General features: G+C 46.8%; 2 protein-coding genes across 2 annotated transcripts in view; one reads left to right on the top strand and one right to left on the bottom strand.

The window, feature by feature from the left end:
- Positions 1 to 9,756, top strand: part of LOC131264200 (protein outspread) — a 204,974-nt gene extending 195,218 nt beyond the window's left edge. The window contains exons 9-15 of the mRNA XM_058266489.1: positions 617 to 4,999; positions 5,077 to 5,211; positions 6,132 to 6,268; positions 6,349 to 6,501; positions 6,586 to 6,703; positions 7,136 to 7,436; positions 8,513 to 9,756. Coding sequence (XP_058122472.1) covers positions 617 to 4,999; positions 5,077 to 5,211; positions 6,132 to 6,268; positions 6,349 to 6,501; positions 6,586 to 6,703; positions 7,136 to 7,436; positions 8,513 to 9,105 — 5,820 coding nt within the window. The 3' untranslated portion in view covers positions 9,106 to 9,756. The remainder of the gene's footprint in view (positions 1 to 616; positions 5,000 to 5,076; positions 5,212 to 6,131; positions 6,269 to 6,348; positions 6,502 to 6,585; positions 6,704 to 7,135; positions 7,437 to 8,512) is intronic.
- Positions 9,757 to 11,349: 1,593 nt separating this feature from the next.
- LOC131267340 (ras-related protein Rab-9B) lies at positions 11,350 to 16,728 on the bottom strand. Its single transcript, XM_058270195.1, has 3 exons — positions 15,603 to 16,728; positions 15,335 to 15,471; positions 11,350 to 13,599 (listed from the first exon to the last, which is right to left on the bottom strand). Exons 1-3 carry the CDS (start codon positions 15,655 to 15,657, stop codon positions 13,090 to 13,092), a joined length of 702 nt encoding a protein of 233 aa, XP_058126178.1. The 5' UTR covers positions 15,658 to 16,728; the 3' UTR covers positions 11,350 to 13,089.
- Between the last annotated feature and the right edge of the window lie 151 nt (positions 16,729 to 16,879).

Raw genomic sequence — 16,879 nt, 5'->3', positions numbered from 1 at the left:
TTTACTACAAGCATTTACTTCACTTAGTGGTTCTCAAATTTATGGCTCCAACTAAAATTTGAACACTTTTAGTATAATTTGAATTCTGTTATCTTTTTTCAAACCTCTTTCCTTCATTTTAACCACTGTGTGGGAATTTTTCCTACAAGTTAAATGTAATTCAAGGTATAAAATATTGAAAATGAATACGAAAGACTAAAAACAGGGTAACAGAGTTGATAAAAGTTTTCAAAACTCCTATTAAAATATGTTGTTTTTGTAATTTAATTTAATTTTGAACCCTATATTGTTGGTATGAGTCCAAATTAATACAAAGATTTACTCAACTTAGTGGTTGTAACATTTATGGCTACAACTAGTTGATGAAATTTGAACAATTTTAGTATCATTTGAAATCTTTTTTCAACACTCTTTTCTTCATTTTTATCAATTGAGCCCCAATACCAGGATTTACAAAACTCAGTGGTTATAAAATGTATGGCTTCAATTAAAAAAATCTTGTTGCTAATATAACTTTAGTACATTTTGAAATTAGTTATCTGTTTTCAAACCTCTTTAATTCATTTCGAAAAAAATATCATGTTGTACTTACACGTTCTCTTGTTTTGTTTTGCAGACCTGGGATAACCACCGGATCATCCTCTCGACGATGACGATCAACATCCGAAACAACTGGATCAACGTGCTGAAAAATGCGGCCGGTCTCCCACCGGCGAAGCCGACGCTCAGCAACAACAACAGCCTGGAGTTAAGCAACCAGAACGATGACAACTTCAAGACGTTACACACGGACAAGGCACCGCCTCCGTCGACACCCCTACCGTCCCCGCTCGAGCTCGAGCTGATCGGGCCCGATGTCGATCAAAAGCCACCACAGAAACCTCCGTCCGCGAAGAAGGCCAAACTTCACGAGAAGAACAACAACAGCCTGCTCATCGAAGGCGTAGTACCGCTGGCGGCGACACCCGGCCCGGGTGAGGACGTCGTGGATAAGGCACTGCCGACGATGGTCAGTTGCATGCGAGGCGCACCGGTAGCAAACGCCCCGAAGGACGTGGTCGTGCATCTATCCGCACGCGGTCCCTCGAGCGCCATCGAGCCCTCCGGCGGGGACAGTAATAGTTCTAGTACCAATAGTGTTAACAGCAATAGCAGTAGTAACAGTAGCAGTAATAGTAGTACTAGTAGTCAGCCTCAACCAAAGTCGGCCGTGCAGTCGCCCGTGACGCCACTGACACCGAAATCGCTGCTGTTCTCGTCCGACGAGGAGTACCGGACGGCGTCGGAGGGTGGCCGGCGGGATAGTGTCGGCGACTGGGGATCACCGTTGTCCCCGTCGCCACCATCGACGATGCCGCTGGGCGCGGCTCTGCGTACCAAAGATAGGTTAAGGACGTCATCTTCATCATCATCACCACAGGCGGCGACGCACAGGATGCACAAGCGAAGCCGCTCGTCACCACCGAGCTCCCGGCGTAGCACGATCGACAGCTGTCTTCAGCTGGATGAGGACGCAACGCTGATCAACACGACCGTCCATGAGTCGGAGCACGAACACCTGCACCACCACACCGGCATTACGGCCGGCTTGGAGAAGGAACTGCAGCTACGGTTGCAGGCGGCCGAAAAGGAACTGTCGATGCTGCGCGAGGAAACGCACGAGCGGGAGGCGCGTATGTCGGAGCTGCTGACGACCCTGGAGCGCACCGAGCAGGAGTTGACTCGTAAGCGCGAGCTGGAGGAAAACCGCGAGAAACTGATGGCCCAACTGCAGGAGAGCCGAGCCGCCGGTCAGGAAATCATCGATCGGATCACGCTCGAGCTGAACAAGAGTCGCGAAACGACGAAGGATCTCGAGGAGCGGTTGGCGCGTGGCATCGAAGAGAATGAATCGCTGTACCGGAAGCTGCGGGAGTATGGCATCGCGAGCCCCTCGTCCAGCATGGGCTGCCTGATGGCGATCCAGAAGCGCAACGGAGCGATGAAGCGTATGGACTCGTTCAGCGATCTCACCTGCCTGTCGGAAATCGATCCGGCCCAGCTCGACAAGGACATGCTGGCGGACGAGTACCGGGAGTTGCGGGCCCGCTTCGAGAAGGCCGTCAGCGAGCTGAAGGCGATGAAGCGCGAGCTGAAGGATGCGCACGGGCTCTACGACGATCTGGAGATAGCGTACGCCACCCTGCAGAAGGAGCTCGATCGGCAGGTCGAACAGCACGGCGCCCAGTCGCGCATGATGGCCGACCGGATTCAGGACATGACGAACAAGTACACCGCGGCCGAGAAGCAGGTACGGTTGCTCAAGCAAAAAGCAATCCGGTCCGAGAAGCGCCGCTCGCTGTCGCTCAAGGGCAAGGAATCACTGTCGATCCAGAAAGAGCTGGAGGAGAAGGTGAGCGAGTTGGAAAGCAAGATCGATGCGCTTGAGAGTGGAGGGGCGATCGTGCCGGTGGTGGCGAAGGAAGCGGTCGAACTGGCCACGCCGGAAGTGGTGCAACCGAGCAGACGATCCTCTACATCCCGCTTGCGAAGGAAAAGCCTCGACAGTGCGTCGTTGTCCTCGCAGCCGATGCAAGTGTTGCTCCGGCTGAACAACCTCGAGAAGCGTGTGGACAGTGTCCATGCGGTGACGGAGCTAACCCCATCGAAGCGCGAACTGCTCGAATGCGAAACGGCCAGTACAAGCAGCTCCGGCACGACGATCGCCCCGACGGCGGGTTCCTGTGCATCGACGAAGCTCCCGGAGCATCTTATGGATCGACTGAAAAGCCTCGAAGGTGTCGTGGTGTCGGTCCGCGAACTCATCGACCAAAGTGCCCAGCAGTTCCAGAACCTGCGCTCGTCCCGATCGCGCCGCTCCGTGTCGCCGATTGCCGATAAGAAGGATTCGTTTAAGTTCATCGAGCGCTGCCTTTCGGAGGTGTCCAAGCTGCTGCGGGAAAGCTGCGACAACTGCATCATCCCGGACGGCTCATCCGGTGCCTCGGGCGTCCTTGTGCTGCCCGATTCGAACCCCATCAAGCTGGCGCTGAACCAGCTCGAAACGCAGCTCAAGAACAAGCTGGCCGATCTGCTCAAGCAGCGCCGTATGCTGCGGGAAACGAACGGGTTGACGCAGCGCAAGGACATGGAGCTGCTGGCCGAGCGGATCGCGTTCGAGAGCGTATGCTTTGGCCGGCTGCGGCACGCGTTGGAGCGGGCGGAGAACCTGCAGGAGTTCGAGGAGCGTCAAACCAAAGTCGAAGTCTGTGAAACGATCCAGCTGATGTCGATGCTGAAGGCGAAACTGTCCGGCAAGTGTGTCGTGCGGCCGAGCAACAGTGTCGATGTGCTCGCGAGCGTACTCGCCCGCAAGCTGATGCTCTCCGCCGGCCGGACGAGCACGATCCGGTCGCTCACCTTCCCACCGATCGGCACGGCCCTGCTGGACGATCTGCTCCGGCAGCAGCACGAGGTGCACCTGATCGCGAAGCGTTACAAAACGACCGTCATGGAGAACCTCGCGTACGGCCTGGCGGCCGAAACGCTCAGCTACATCTCGTCCTCGAACGAAACGGTCCAGGGTGCGGTGCAGGAAGCCTGGCGGCAGGCGCAGGAAGCGGTCAACGCGGAGCTCGTACAATCGGAGATTGCGCACATCATGATGCGGAACGCGCAGCGGTACGAGAACTCCCTCGCGCCCGCCTTCGGGTACGCTCTGTCCACGCAGGAGCGCATCACGTTCGAGACGTTTGCGGACGCCGTGCACGAAGCGCTCCGGCGGGAAATGGATGCGGCGGTCGGTCAGCTAACCGAGTGCTACGAGGAGACGCTCGAAAAGATGAAACGGGGCCAATGGCGGCTGCACCTCGAGCAGGAACGCAAGCCGAGCGAAGGGCGCCAGCTGTTGGCGGAGTTTGCCGACATCGTGGCGCACAAGGCACTGATCGATGCGCGCGTCCAGGTACTCAAGGGTGACTACGTGCCCGCGAAGCAGAAGCTGCTCCAGCCCAAAGGGGAGCCGTCGGAGCGGGTGTTTAGCGTGGCCGCACTGAAGCAGTACGAGAACCTTTACACCGACCTCACCGCCGACCTGGAGGTAGCGAACGCCGACGACATCCTGGCGGAGGCAGATTTCAACTTCATGTACAAGTACTTCTCCAGCGAGCACTCGCTCAACAAGGCCGAAGTGAAGGAAGTGTCGGCGATACTGAACGAGCTGGAACGCTCGGTGGTGGCCCTCCAGGCCACGCTTCGACCCGAGAACTGCGCTGGTGCCGTTGCGAGTGCGATCGATGTCGACAGCCTCCGCAGCATTCACACGCGCTGCGTCGAGATACAGCAGCGAATCGATTCGCTCATTACCGCCGCCAAGCAGCTGCAGTCCCGAAGCGAACAGTGCGCCAAGCTGCAGGACAAACTGCGCCAGGTCACGCAGGAACACGAGCGTGAGCTGGCCTCAGTAAGGCAGCAGCACGAGCAGAAGCTGCTCACGCTGCAGCGCGCGATCGACGAACAGCAGCAGCGCATCCAAGCGATCGATGCCGAGCGAGCTGAACTGCTCGAGCGGCTCAACAACGAGCGCAACCTGCTAAAGCAAAAGGAGAAGGAACTGCACGACCTATCCGTCCGGTTGACGCGCGTCGAGGCGGCGAGCAACGAGAAGGACAAGGAGATCGAGGATCTGCTCGACAGCTACGATCAGGAGCGCCGGAAGGCACGCTCGCTCAAGGAGCGCTGCGACGAGCTGGCGGACAGCTGCCGCAAGACGGCCGACGAGTACGCCGAGCTGGAGAAGGAGCGCGACTACCTGTTCGATCAGGTGCGCCGCGAGCAGGAGCACGTGAAGAAGCTCGAGAAGCACCTGGAGATGCTGGAGACGGAGCACGCGCAGCAGGTGGACAACCTGCACGCCGCCTACCGGGAGCAGCAGATGGCCAACGAGCTGGACTCGCAGAAGGACAAGGACGACGAGGATAGCTTGCGATCGCGCTATCAGGCGGAGATCGAGCAGTTGCGGGTAAGTACTGTTGCGAAAGTTAAAACATCCCTCATATCAACACGTTTGATAACGGTTTGTTTATCCTCTTCTGCCAGGCCCTCTGTGAAAAAGGCTTGGCCGCGATGGAAGCCTCGCACAAGCGAATCATACACGATCTGGAGGAAAAGCACCAGCAAGAGATCGCCAAACTCATTCTGGAAAAGGAACAGGCGCTGGCCGAAGAAACACAGGTAAGCGGACGGAAGCGAGTGGAGCTCGAATCAATTTTATCTCTGCTGGGAGTATAGAGTTGTTGAGGAACTTGCAACGCTACAAATATACCTCTAACGGTTTTGACGGTCCGTGCGATGTTACCCTGATCATGGCATATTTATCCTCCCATTTAAACCCTTTTTTCTTAATACTCTTCGGACAGTTTTAACAGAAATTGACCTTGAAATAGTGTCCGATATCTCTTTAGCTAATTTTGGAGGTTCTTACTGTACCTTTCGGACTCATTCATCATTTGTCGTAGTATTATTTTTCTGCCAGTTCGTGGACTATTCTTCACTTCTCCTTCATATCACCATCTGTCGATGACATGCTGGACTGTAGAATGTGTTCGCCCAACTATGTCACCGATTTTTCCCATTGAATATCCTTTGCAATACACTGAAAAAACTCTTTTCCTCAATTCAACGCTAGTTTCCTTTCTGGACTCCTCCATTTCGTAACAAAACTGAAAACACCAACGAAGTTACGAAGTGAAACAAATTTAAAATCTGTCCTGAGTCCTGTATGTCATAATTACCTAAGCCTACTTGACCAATTTCAAGAAATTCTCAGTGGAACTAACCGGTGTGCCATGACTTTTGTGAGTTTTCAATATAATGTTTTATCAGGTAATGGCTTAAAACTAAACCAATTTGGACTATAAAAATCACGTTGGAGGCTTATTGGGAGCGTTACAAGTTTTTCTATTATATGCTTGTAGAATTCTACGGCTACGATGAGAATTGACCAAGATAATTAAACGAGCAAATCGACACTGTACCTTTACTCTTGGGAGCTACTGTATTTAACATTCTAGTTAAGACTTTGACTATGACTTTCATTTCGTAAAGTGCCAATAATCAGAATCACTAACTCATCTGCTTGTTTCTCCTCCTAGGCAACACTGGCAGCACTCGACGCCATGAAGAAAGCCCACCAGAATGAGGTACAGCGGGAAGTGACGCGCTTCAAGCAGGAGTTCCTCAAACAGTTCCAGAAGGGCGGCCAACCGCCACAAACCTATCGCGAGAAAGAGTAAGCATCGTAGATGGTCCGCTTTTCCGACTTCCATACATTTTAACACCGGGTTTTGTGTATTATTATTTTTCCAACAGACAAGAGCTGGAGGACGTGCGGCTAGAAATACTGTCCCTCTCGGAGAAGTACTCGATGAAGTGCGTCGAGACGGCTTCGCTCGAGGAAAAGCTTCGCATTGCGACGCAACAGTTGAAATGCTCCCAGCAGCACATTCAACAGCTCGACGTCAGGTAAGGTGGCCGCTTCCCTTCCATTATAATAAGAGAATTATCCTAATACCACCTTTTGTGCTTTTGGTGTTTTCCGCCTTGCAGAAATAAGCAACTTCGAGCGCACTTCATCTCGAGCCCGACGGAGGAAACGGCCTCCGCACCGCCGACCACCAGTGTCGTAACGCCAAAGGATACCAATCTGTTCGCCAGTGGCAGCACGGTAAGCTGCTACCTCTGATCCGGCCACCGGAAGTCCCTGTACAAATCCTTCCCCAACCCGATCCGATCCTCCCACCTGATGTGTGTTTGTTTGTTTGTTTTGTGTGCTTTGTGCCTTTATTTCTACGTTCATTTTCCACTCGAACCGCGCAAAAGAAAAGATTGCATGAACCAAATCGCAATGTTGTGATCTTCTGCTCATATCCTTCTTGCACGATCGTGGCACAATGCTCTCTTGTAATGTCCCACTCCCACCGCCTTCATTTTGTTTTTCCTGTTCCGTGCGTTGATGTGTGAATTCTTTCGTTGATGTTTTATTTCTCTTCTAACGGCTAACCACTAACCCGACCGGCAACAAAACTTCCAAAACTACACAAAACTCGAAACAACCGCACATACACACACACACGTACACAAACAAACCGGGCAGCAGGAAAACGATCATCATCCGAGCATTGGCAGCAGCTCCACGGTACGATCTGCCTCGAATCGGGTCCCTTCCCGCGGAAGTAACGAGCGTACGGTGCCCAGTGGCGAACTACTGCACTCTCCCACCTCACTGCCTCCGACGGCCGTCGGGGACAGCTTACTGGGGACGGCAGCTCCCACCACCATCACCACCACCACCACCGCAACCGCCGAGAACACCCTCGAGATGCTCGATCTCCGCGACTGTCAGCATCTGCTGCTGAACAATAAGAAAGAATCGCATCCCCGGTTGAAGTTTACCGAAGGTAGCCACTTTACACACTTCTACTGCTTCTACCCCCCAAAACACTCTTCTACTCTTTTCGGGACACTCGGGGGGGCGGGTCACAGGGTTGTATGAGTATGGGGTTGTTGTCAAGGATTTATACACCGTACTGTAACTAGAGATCGATTGGTCTGGTTGTACATAGCATCTCTTTTGTGTGGATTGTTTTCCTTCGTCTTTATTTCTTTTAGTAACCTTTTTTTATTTAATGGTATTTTGTGGTAGAGTTGTTATACACCTCAATTTATTGACCTTTCACAAATATTTTTTTCCTAAATTAAAAATACAAGCATCAACATAAGAAACATGATTGTTTAATGAAAGCAATAAATAACTCAACAATAAGCTTTTTGAATAAAAAACTAAGCTTTTTCCAACTTATTAAAATATTTTTCTAAAATTAGAAATACAAGCTTCAACATAAGAAACATTATTGTTTAATGAAAGCAATAAATAACTCAACAATTGGCCCACTTTTTGAAGAAAAAAATCTGTCTGTAGCTTTGCAGTTTATCAGAAACTGAATAAATAATTTATAACCAATTAGTAGTGACGAGTACACGAGTTTAGCTAAGTTCTTTAACCAATAGTCCATTCTCTCAAGCGTTTTTTAAAGTTACTACCAACATTTTACGCTTTCTCTAGTTTTTTGTTTCTTAATTTTCAATTTAACAAAAGTTTGGTGCGTACAGTACGAACGTGCGATCGTTTTTTTGTTTTCAAATAACAAAAAACAAATATATAAAAGAATATGTATATGGGTAGCTAAACTGTAAAAACAATAACGATAAAATTGTTGTGGCGTCGATTAATAATAATAACATGAAAGTTTATCACAATATTATATTTTCACTGCTCTATGTCTAACAGAGTGTGCCAGCGTGTCTCTTGCATAAGTTAGTTAATGTGTACCGAAACGTATTATTAGATTTTTATTTGTTGCGTTCTTGGTTCTTTTTCGTAGTGTCTGTCTTTGACTAGTGCTAAACGTAGTTTGGTCATATTGTAATGGTCCCTTTACTCACATGTACCTTCCGATCGTCTCTCTTCCCCCAGGAGCCAAACTAGGTGTAGCACCGATCTTCTCTACCTCCAGCTCGGGCGGCTCGGCCAGCCCCGCGACGACGGTCATCGACTCTGTCAACCTGGCGAGCAGCACCAACAATAACCGCGCCAAAGTCCTCAGCTCCAAGCAGCTCAACATGAACCTTATCAGTGGGTCCGGTACCGGCGTCGGCGTCGTTGCCGGCACCACCGGGTCGTTTGCCCCTCCGTCGCCTCCGACGCCGCATCCGGTGGCCCTCACCCTGCCCCTCATCACAAGCGCCACGCTGAAGAACAGTAACCTGCACCGGCATAACCACCACAACAACAACAACGCCAATCCGGCCGGAAGCACTAGCGCCGGGATCGGCAACAACAACAACAACAACCACCACCACCTCCTTCATCAACACCATCATCACCACATTCACAACAACAACAATAACAACAACAATATCAGTAGTTTACATAACAATAATAATAATAATAATAATGATAACGATAACATGCACGAGCTTAAGCCATCGACTAAACTTTGTTCGCCCCCTCCCTTAGATGAGAGGGACGTTGAACAGCAAATTCATCGGTTCGAGTTGGAAATCTAACGCAAATCACGCAAACAGAGTCACGTAAAATCACTGAAAGAGGAGAAATTGTTCAAGCCAAAATTGCTTAAATCCAACATCCGAGTTTTTTTTTCTTCCTGGCCTCAAACACACGCAGCGCATCTTTTGGGACAAGTTGTTTTATAGAAATTTTTCAAAACCGCATACCAAGCGCGTTTACTAACATACACCCGTTGAAACAATTTGAACAGCAAAGATAAACTAAACCTATGCTATAGAGAACAACGCGAAACAACGCATTAATCATTATTATTATTAGAGAGCACGCGTATGATACTTTAACGAGCGACAAACCGTTTTAAGCCACGCTTACTATGTTTATTTGTTTTTTTTTTCGTTATCCTTTGCAAGCTCTTCATTTTCAGAGCTTTGGGACGTTTGAAGATCTTTTTTTTTTGGTTGGCGATCGTTTTTATTGTGTTTGTTGTTGATGTTGCTGTTGTTATTGCGGGAAATGTTGTTGTTGTTGCTGTTGTTGTTACAGAAGAAGGGTCGAAGATTTGGGGTCAACAGTGTTAACCGGCTCCACAGCGACTGACTGCTCGAATTAATTGTTTTCAACTCTGCTAACTTCATTTATTTATTCTTCTCTTGTAAGCATACCATTTTGTACCATTTGTCTTTAAAGTCGGCCAGCCAGAACGTGCGGATGAGAGAGGGGGAGAAGGGAGGGATAAAGAGGAGGAAGTCGTTAATTTTCGCCATTTTAAACACCGACACCAATTTAGTCTTCGCCATCAATTTTGTTTCTTTTGTTTTTTTTTTTGTTTTTTTTTGTCGAAAATGTGTGAAACCCTTTGCCTTTTTTGGACTATTTTAAAAGATTAAGCTAAATTTATACACAAGTTCACCAGTTAACTTTGCACATATAGAGGTTTGTTGTTTTATAAAGCTAGGATCTTTGTGTTCAATTTACTCTTGAATGTTCGATAACATTATCTTGAAACTACAAAAAAAAATGTTTCCTTAACATATTTAAAAAACGAAGGAAAAAGTCCTGCATATAACAGTCAAATGAACAAATGTCGAACGGACACTCGAATTAGTCCTTTAGGTCCTATGAAATGCCTTCGCGTGCATCAACTAAAAATTGTACTAACACGGACCGTTAACTGATAGATTAATGTTTACGTTGCCTTTAGGGTTTTGTTCAGCGTTGCTTCCTTACAATGAAATTATGAAACGTATCGAGAAATTTCGGGCAAAAAAAACTACCAATTAAAAATTATCAAAATATACCATAACTTTGAACAAAAATGAGAAAAATAAGTTAATATTGAAACTAAGGGATGAATTGTATGGAAGACGTTTATAACCAATAAGCACCCACATTCTTTTGCACAGTCGACAAACAATCACCAAAATGGAAGAAAAACCACCAAACATTGGGGTTTCTTTTTGTAGCGTTAAGCAAGAGCAATCTTACGATGAGAAATAAAACAATCACACATAAACACACTAACTGAATGCAATATTGTTAGTGTGTTCCAGTTGAAACGATGTGTTCGAAAACATAACTAGATAAAGTTAAATTAAATGTAGCGAAAGCGAAAGGAGAAAGGTATATAACCATTTGTGCGGAAGAAGCACACTGATCTAAACACCGACTGTTAACAATTCCGTTCCGCGTGTAGAGATAAAAAAAACAAAAGAATATTACAATGGTGCCTTTTTGCGTTGCTCTTGAATGTAGGGTTACTTTTCGGACGAACGATGTTCTTTAAAATAAATATATATATTTTAGCTGCATATGTTTATGTTTATGTTAAAGTATATGCTATGTAATATATGAATCCCCTGACAGCACCCCTTTGTAGAAGTAGTAAAACGGAACACGCTAACTCACTCTACCGTACTCGTTCAAACAAACCAACAGTGAAATACGGCGAACAAATAGTGAAGCGTAGTCGATCGTGAGAATTTGTTTTTTTTTATGTTTAAGATATTAACCGAACGAACAATTTGAAATGTCACGTGTAAATGTATTTTTTGTATGTTTTTTCTCCCCAAACATCCCAATGTCCGTCTTCCTTCTAAGTGAAACAACCACACCTCACCGAATGTTAGTAGAAATATATCTATAGTCGAATGAACTTGTTAAAATGATTAAAATATTGTCTTTTAATTCCGCTATGAAAGAAACCCGAAATGAAACAAATATCACATGCATAAAACTTCAACTTTTTAAACAGAAATCAAGACACATACATAACATTGTTTTGTTACTTTCATTATACGATTTATTATACAAGTGAATCTACCGAAGTGAAGGTTTCCGCACAGTGTTTTAATATGCTTACAAAAATAGCCTTACATCTCACCGTTACCCCTACCATCTGTACGCACCGCACCTCACGTGTCTTTTTTTTCTATCGCAAAAAAAAGGCTGGCCAGAGCCCAATCGCTTTAGCAACACACTTTCCCAATAATCTCCCCCATCGTTGACTTAAGCCAATCCGTTGCACAAATCCTGAAACTAGCTACAGATGCTGTGTACCCCTTTATCCTTCGTTGTCCTACCTAATACCGAGCCGGAAAAAAACAATCTCTTCCACACAACCGGAAAGTCGTCGATGCATTGCGTTGCGCTAGAAAACGGTGGTGTTTTAAAATACAAACAAATAATAGAAACGACCACTATTATCCTAACGAAAACATAGTTAATGGCCAAAGGTGCTGGCGAACCTTAGTTGCTAGTTTTGTTACACGCAGAATTATTTTTACAGACCGCTGCAATGCCTTACTGGTAAATTAAATAAATCAACCTAAATTACGTACCAATCTAATACAAGCGTCCGTACGAAACAGTCGCTGAAAGCAAATCAACGGTGTGTATGGTGTGTGGCCTAAAATAACATATACTATGTGTTGTAGGGGTGTCGGATTGTTAAGTTGGGTGCGTTTGTTGGGGCATATTGGTCTATGTTACTACGTTATGTGTTAAAATCTCAATGTTTCGCCCATGCCTACATGCGGGCGTCGAATCGACTTTCAAGAGGGGTCTCGCTAAAACGCAATTTTATTGCCTACAGTAGCAGTCTTCCGATTGCGCGACGAAAATTGTCATAACCCATTGCCTCGTACAGCTCGACAATAAAGAGTGCAATTATATCAGGTACCAAAAATTTGCATCAAAATAACGAGGAAAACATTGTATTGACGCTTCTCGTCTAAAAACACAACCAAATCAATGGGATACAAACATCAATCAAAAAGTTGTTCACAAACAGAATATACAATAATATTTTAAAAAGCAATACAGCACCGTACAGTTAAACATTCAGACTAAATGTTGCTTTTACTATATCTTTCATAAAAGAAAGTAAACTAAAACTCTTTTAAAAACAACAAAGTGAAACGTGTTCAATTCCATCAATCCAGCAGTCTGTACTCCGCCATTAGGAACAATCCACTCGATTGTTCTGCTGATGCTCATACAAAAGTACTTTTGTACTTGGGCTGAAGCATTGGAACCACCCATTGGCATGTGCAATGAGGTGTGAATAAAAACCTCCCCCAGCATGCCAACCAGTGCAACTAGAATATGTGGGATGGAGTCTGTATAAAAAAGGGTGGCCATCAGCGTCTGATCTGTTTCCATAAGCGAGAGTGAGTCGATTGATGTCAGAGGAAAATTGCAATAAAAACCCTAGTTCCCCTTATTCTCTTGCCGACTAATGTTTCTACTATTTTTCCAGGTTTTTCCCCTCTTGAAACCTCCTCCCGTTATGTACCCCTAACGAGTTTTACCAAGCGAGTTAGGCTATTGTTTTTTTATAGTGTAACCAACTTTTGTGTTCTTATCCTAAACGGTACGGAGGAAGAGTCTAGCTTCCTAGCGATCCTCTCTTTCGAGGCTCTCCCTTGGAGGATATCTTATCACATAGTGGAATCTTCCCCTCTCCGTGGGGAATTTCTGCTTCCCCCAAGTCCCTTCATCGTTGCCGGTTCCGCTGTTGCCCCTCAGTTCGGATAGTCGTCGTCATCCTGCAGACCAGCTGCGGGACGGCCACCGATACCAGCACAGCAGAACCGGTTCCTATTTGCGTTCAGGTTGACGCTCTGCATCAGATCGATCGTGTCCTGGCTCTGGGCGCGCAGTTCTCGCTCGGTGGTCCGCTCGAACTTTTGCCACTGCTGCACGGCGAGCGCGAACGCGGTCGCTACATTCTCGGAAGTTTTGGCCGACGTTTCGATGTACGCAGCAACGTGGTGCTCCTGGCACCATTCAGCCACCTCCTCGGCCGGCACTTCACGCTGCGCTGCCGGCAGGTCGTTCTTGGTGCCGACTACGACGAACGGAAAGCGATCCGGGTTGACGTCGTAGTATCGGAGGAATTCGTCGCGCCAGCTAGCAAGCGCTTTGAAGCTTTGCCGATCGTTGACGGCGTACGTGAGGAGACAAATGTCGGTGCCGCGATAGAAAGGTGTTCGCAGCGCACGAAACCGCTCCTGACCGGCCGTATCCCAGATCTGAAAGGTAGTAAAACGGCAATAGTTAAAATGACATCAACATTTCATCCTTCCCGTTCTTCATGCCGGATGCACGAACACATCCAACTTTGTAAGTAATCATAATAGGCCATGACGATGGCGGTTCTTTGCAACATAACTTACAACATTCTCCTCCATACCACACCCTCGTAACCTGTTTCTATTTGCTCTGACGCTTCTAATGGGTATTTCAAACGTCCGATATTTGCCAAAAAGAAATCCAAAATCCGCGCACGCCTCGTCAAACATCCGTTGAATCACATGGTTTTTCTTGTTTTGTTACCCCCGTGGAAGAAAAACGTTACTGTATCCACGCCGTAACCTCGCGTCGTCGTCGCATGGCATGCTAATCAATACACAGCAACGTTGCGATTGGTGTAAAACTTGCACGAATAGTTTACATCATCGTCGTCTTCGTATCCGACAATTTCGTGCAGTAGGCTGAGCTTTGACCTGCCTGCGACCGGAAACAGTTTATCTGAATTTAAATCTTATGTTTTGTTAAACTTTTTTCGAACCCTTGGATTGGTTGTTATAAAACTTTGCTTACTCGACTCTTTTTTAAGCGTTATTCTCCTTTATTTCTAAGGCAACATCGATTCAACGGCGAGCTCTTAGCGAACCATGAATATATTATTGAAGCAATCAAACAACAGTTTAAAAACCAAGGAGTACACTGCATTTAATGACTCTTACACACGCACACTTACCAGCGAGACGACCGCGTGAAATGCTTCTTTCCTATAAAACCAAGCATATGCTCTGTGCTTGTCATTTCCCTCACGTATTGCTTAGGAACGAAAACAAAAACTCTAGCTTCCTGGCCTACAGCAGAGATGATCAATAAAATGTTATTGCTAGTCGCGTCTCTTCCTGAGCGTAAAAAACGCACTATAAAAATATTATTCATCCAAATAATGCCTAATCCATTTCGGTTTAGTACTGCAAAAACACAGTCAATCTTTTTTAAATTATTCAGCCGAGATCGTCGTACAATATTTGCTTGTTCCGAGCGCACCAAACACTTGTTGTGGCAAATGCTACGGCTCCAAGCAGGAAATATTTGTTCAGCTACTAGCGAGCACTGATGGTAGGGTGTAGATAAGATATCAAGGAACAAAATAAGCATTTAGCGGGTTGTGAAATGTACGAATCGAAAAAAGCCATACATACATTGCAAACAGGCAGCTTGGTCTGCCGTTGAACGATTTGCAATAAATTTTACATGACGTTAGTCCGCAATAAACATCTGTTAATAGCTCTATTTAAAGCGTCAAACTACGGAACACATGGACGCACAGCTGTGTCTTTCCCTAGGGAACCCACCCACTACCCAACCACCCAACCGAGGGCAATAGTAACAATGCCCTGCCGTCTCCACCATCTTCCATCGATCCCCAGAACAGCACCTATGTAGACGGGACGTTTCTAACTCCCGTGCCGTTTGTGTACTGAATGTAATTCTCCATCGAGCATCCACCAGCAGTGTGTGTGTATGTTTGAGTACGTCCGTTGTTGTGGGCACACATCATCGATGTTATGGTCATTGCTCACACCCGAAGTGACTTCCCGGGTTCGCGTCGCGTTTATTCAATTATCTTCCTTTCCGTGCGCCTCTATCATCCTCGGCCCCGTTCGAAAACTGACTGTGCCCCGGAAGGTACCTCCCGCGGGGGTTTGTTGGTGCGCCATCACACCTCCCGATCCCCCTCACCTGCAGCGTGTAGCGTTTCTGGTCCACCTGGAGGTCTTTGTTGAGAAACTCGACTCCGATCGTGTGAAAGCTGTTTGCATCGAAATAGTTTGAGACGAAACGATTCATGAGGCAGCTTTTCCCGACATTGCCGTCACCTGTGTGGAGACACCGAGTGTGGAAAAGAGAACGAATTTTAGTTAGGAGAACGACAAACAGCAATGCACTCTCCATGATGCAATTAGTGGCGGCGACACGCAGTCGGCCACATTCCGTTCTGGATACGTACCGAGAATGACCACTTTTAGCAGTATGTTTTTACTCGGCGGTCTCATGTTCGTCATCTTGGCCGTGGTGGTGTTAGGAAGGTCCGGTAGCTTTCTTTATGTTTTCTTTGTCTCCGGCAACCAACTCCGAACCAGAGGAAGGCGTATGAATTGTTTATGCTCCGATCCAGTAGGCCGTGACACGCGCGTAGTGATGATGGATAGCCCTAAAAGAGGTGCACTTTTGGCTTGCCGGAGAAAATATTTGATCTACAAATTATTCACCCCAAGAAGCAGTGGACCGGGGGAGGGCGAGAAATTTACGGCACCATACGATTTCCACTTTGACGGCCACCGGAAACGATGCTCACCGAGCATAAACACCACCGACTGACTCACGCATAAAACACTACCAAGAGGTGCAACCGTCGATGACCCCGGCGTCGCGAACACAGCGCTGTTGTGTTTCGTTAACTATGCGCATATACAACTTCGAGGACGGAATCGCAGCCTCCAATTAAATTTTCAATCTTCACCATTCAGCGCTTTTGCACAAACACTGCACAACGAACCACATTGGAGGAGGCGAGTATTTTTGCCCTCGTAACTACCTTCGAGAACAGCCGGGAAATCTGCAACTTTGTTGGTTGAACTTTTGTTATGAATACCGAGGTTCACTTAACACAGTAACATTAAGCATACACGTTCAGGATAAGTCCCACTACTTCAAGAACAATCTTCAATCCCACTCAGCAAGCAATGATGACGATCGCGAATATTGCGAAATATATACAACCATCGTTTTTCGGAGCGGTTTGTGGTACCGATTGTTACTGCAAGCATCCGCTGGAAATGGCATTGAAGTGCGATATTTGCATTCCATACAGTATACCACCGTCGATTAGGGGTTTCCTTTTTTGTTTTCTTTTCGCATCCAAGAACCACTTTGCATCGCGAGGAAACAGCTGGTGTTGAATGGGCGTCAGTCGATAGAAACGCGTAAAACATTCATATTCTTCCACCGACAATCGATTTTTAAATTATAGACAACAATTAAACGTAAACCGTAACACCAAACGAGAGGAAAACATTCAACACATTTGAGGAAAACTATCGAAATATACGACCGAACCTTTTACACTACGTGACAAGACTGTTTATGATGTGATTGGACTGTCCATTGTGGTCCAAAACCAAAGTAGACCTGGGTTCGGTAGGTGAAATCATACACAGTATTGTGACAGTAATATAATACAAGGAAAACCTCTGAGGAAAACATTTTATGTTGCGAAAATAAATT

This window comes from Anopheles coustani, chromosome 2 (genome assembly GCF_943734705.1).
Source record: "Anopheles coustani chromosome 2, idAnoCousDA_361_x.2, whole genome shotgun sequence".
Lineage (NCBI taxonomy): Eukaryota > Metazoa > Arthropoda > Insecta > Diptera > Culicidae > Anopheles > Anopheles coustani.
The sequence above is the reverse complement of the archived record's forward strand: the minus strand, read 5'-3'. Positions and strand labels throughout refer to the sequence as shown.

Excerpts from the sequence above, each read along its gene's own strand:
- LOC131267340 (XM_058270195.1), bottom strand. The coding sequence starts at position 15,657 with ATGACGAACATGAGACCGCCGAGTAAAAACATACTGCTAAAAGTGGTC. Across the intron at positions 15,472-15,602 it reads GCTAAAAGTGGTCATTCTCG|GTGACGGCAATGTCGGGAAA; the intron begins GTACGTATCCAG and ends GTCTCCACACAG. Across the intron at positions 13,600-15,334 it reads AGAAACGCTACACGCTGCAG|ATCTGGGATACGGCCGGTCA; the intron begins GTGAGGGGGATC and ends ACTACCTTTCAG.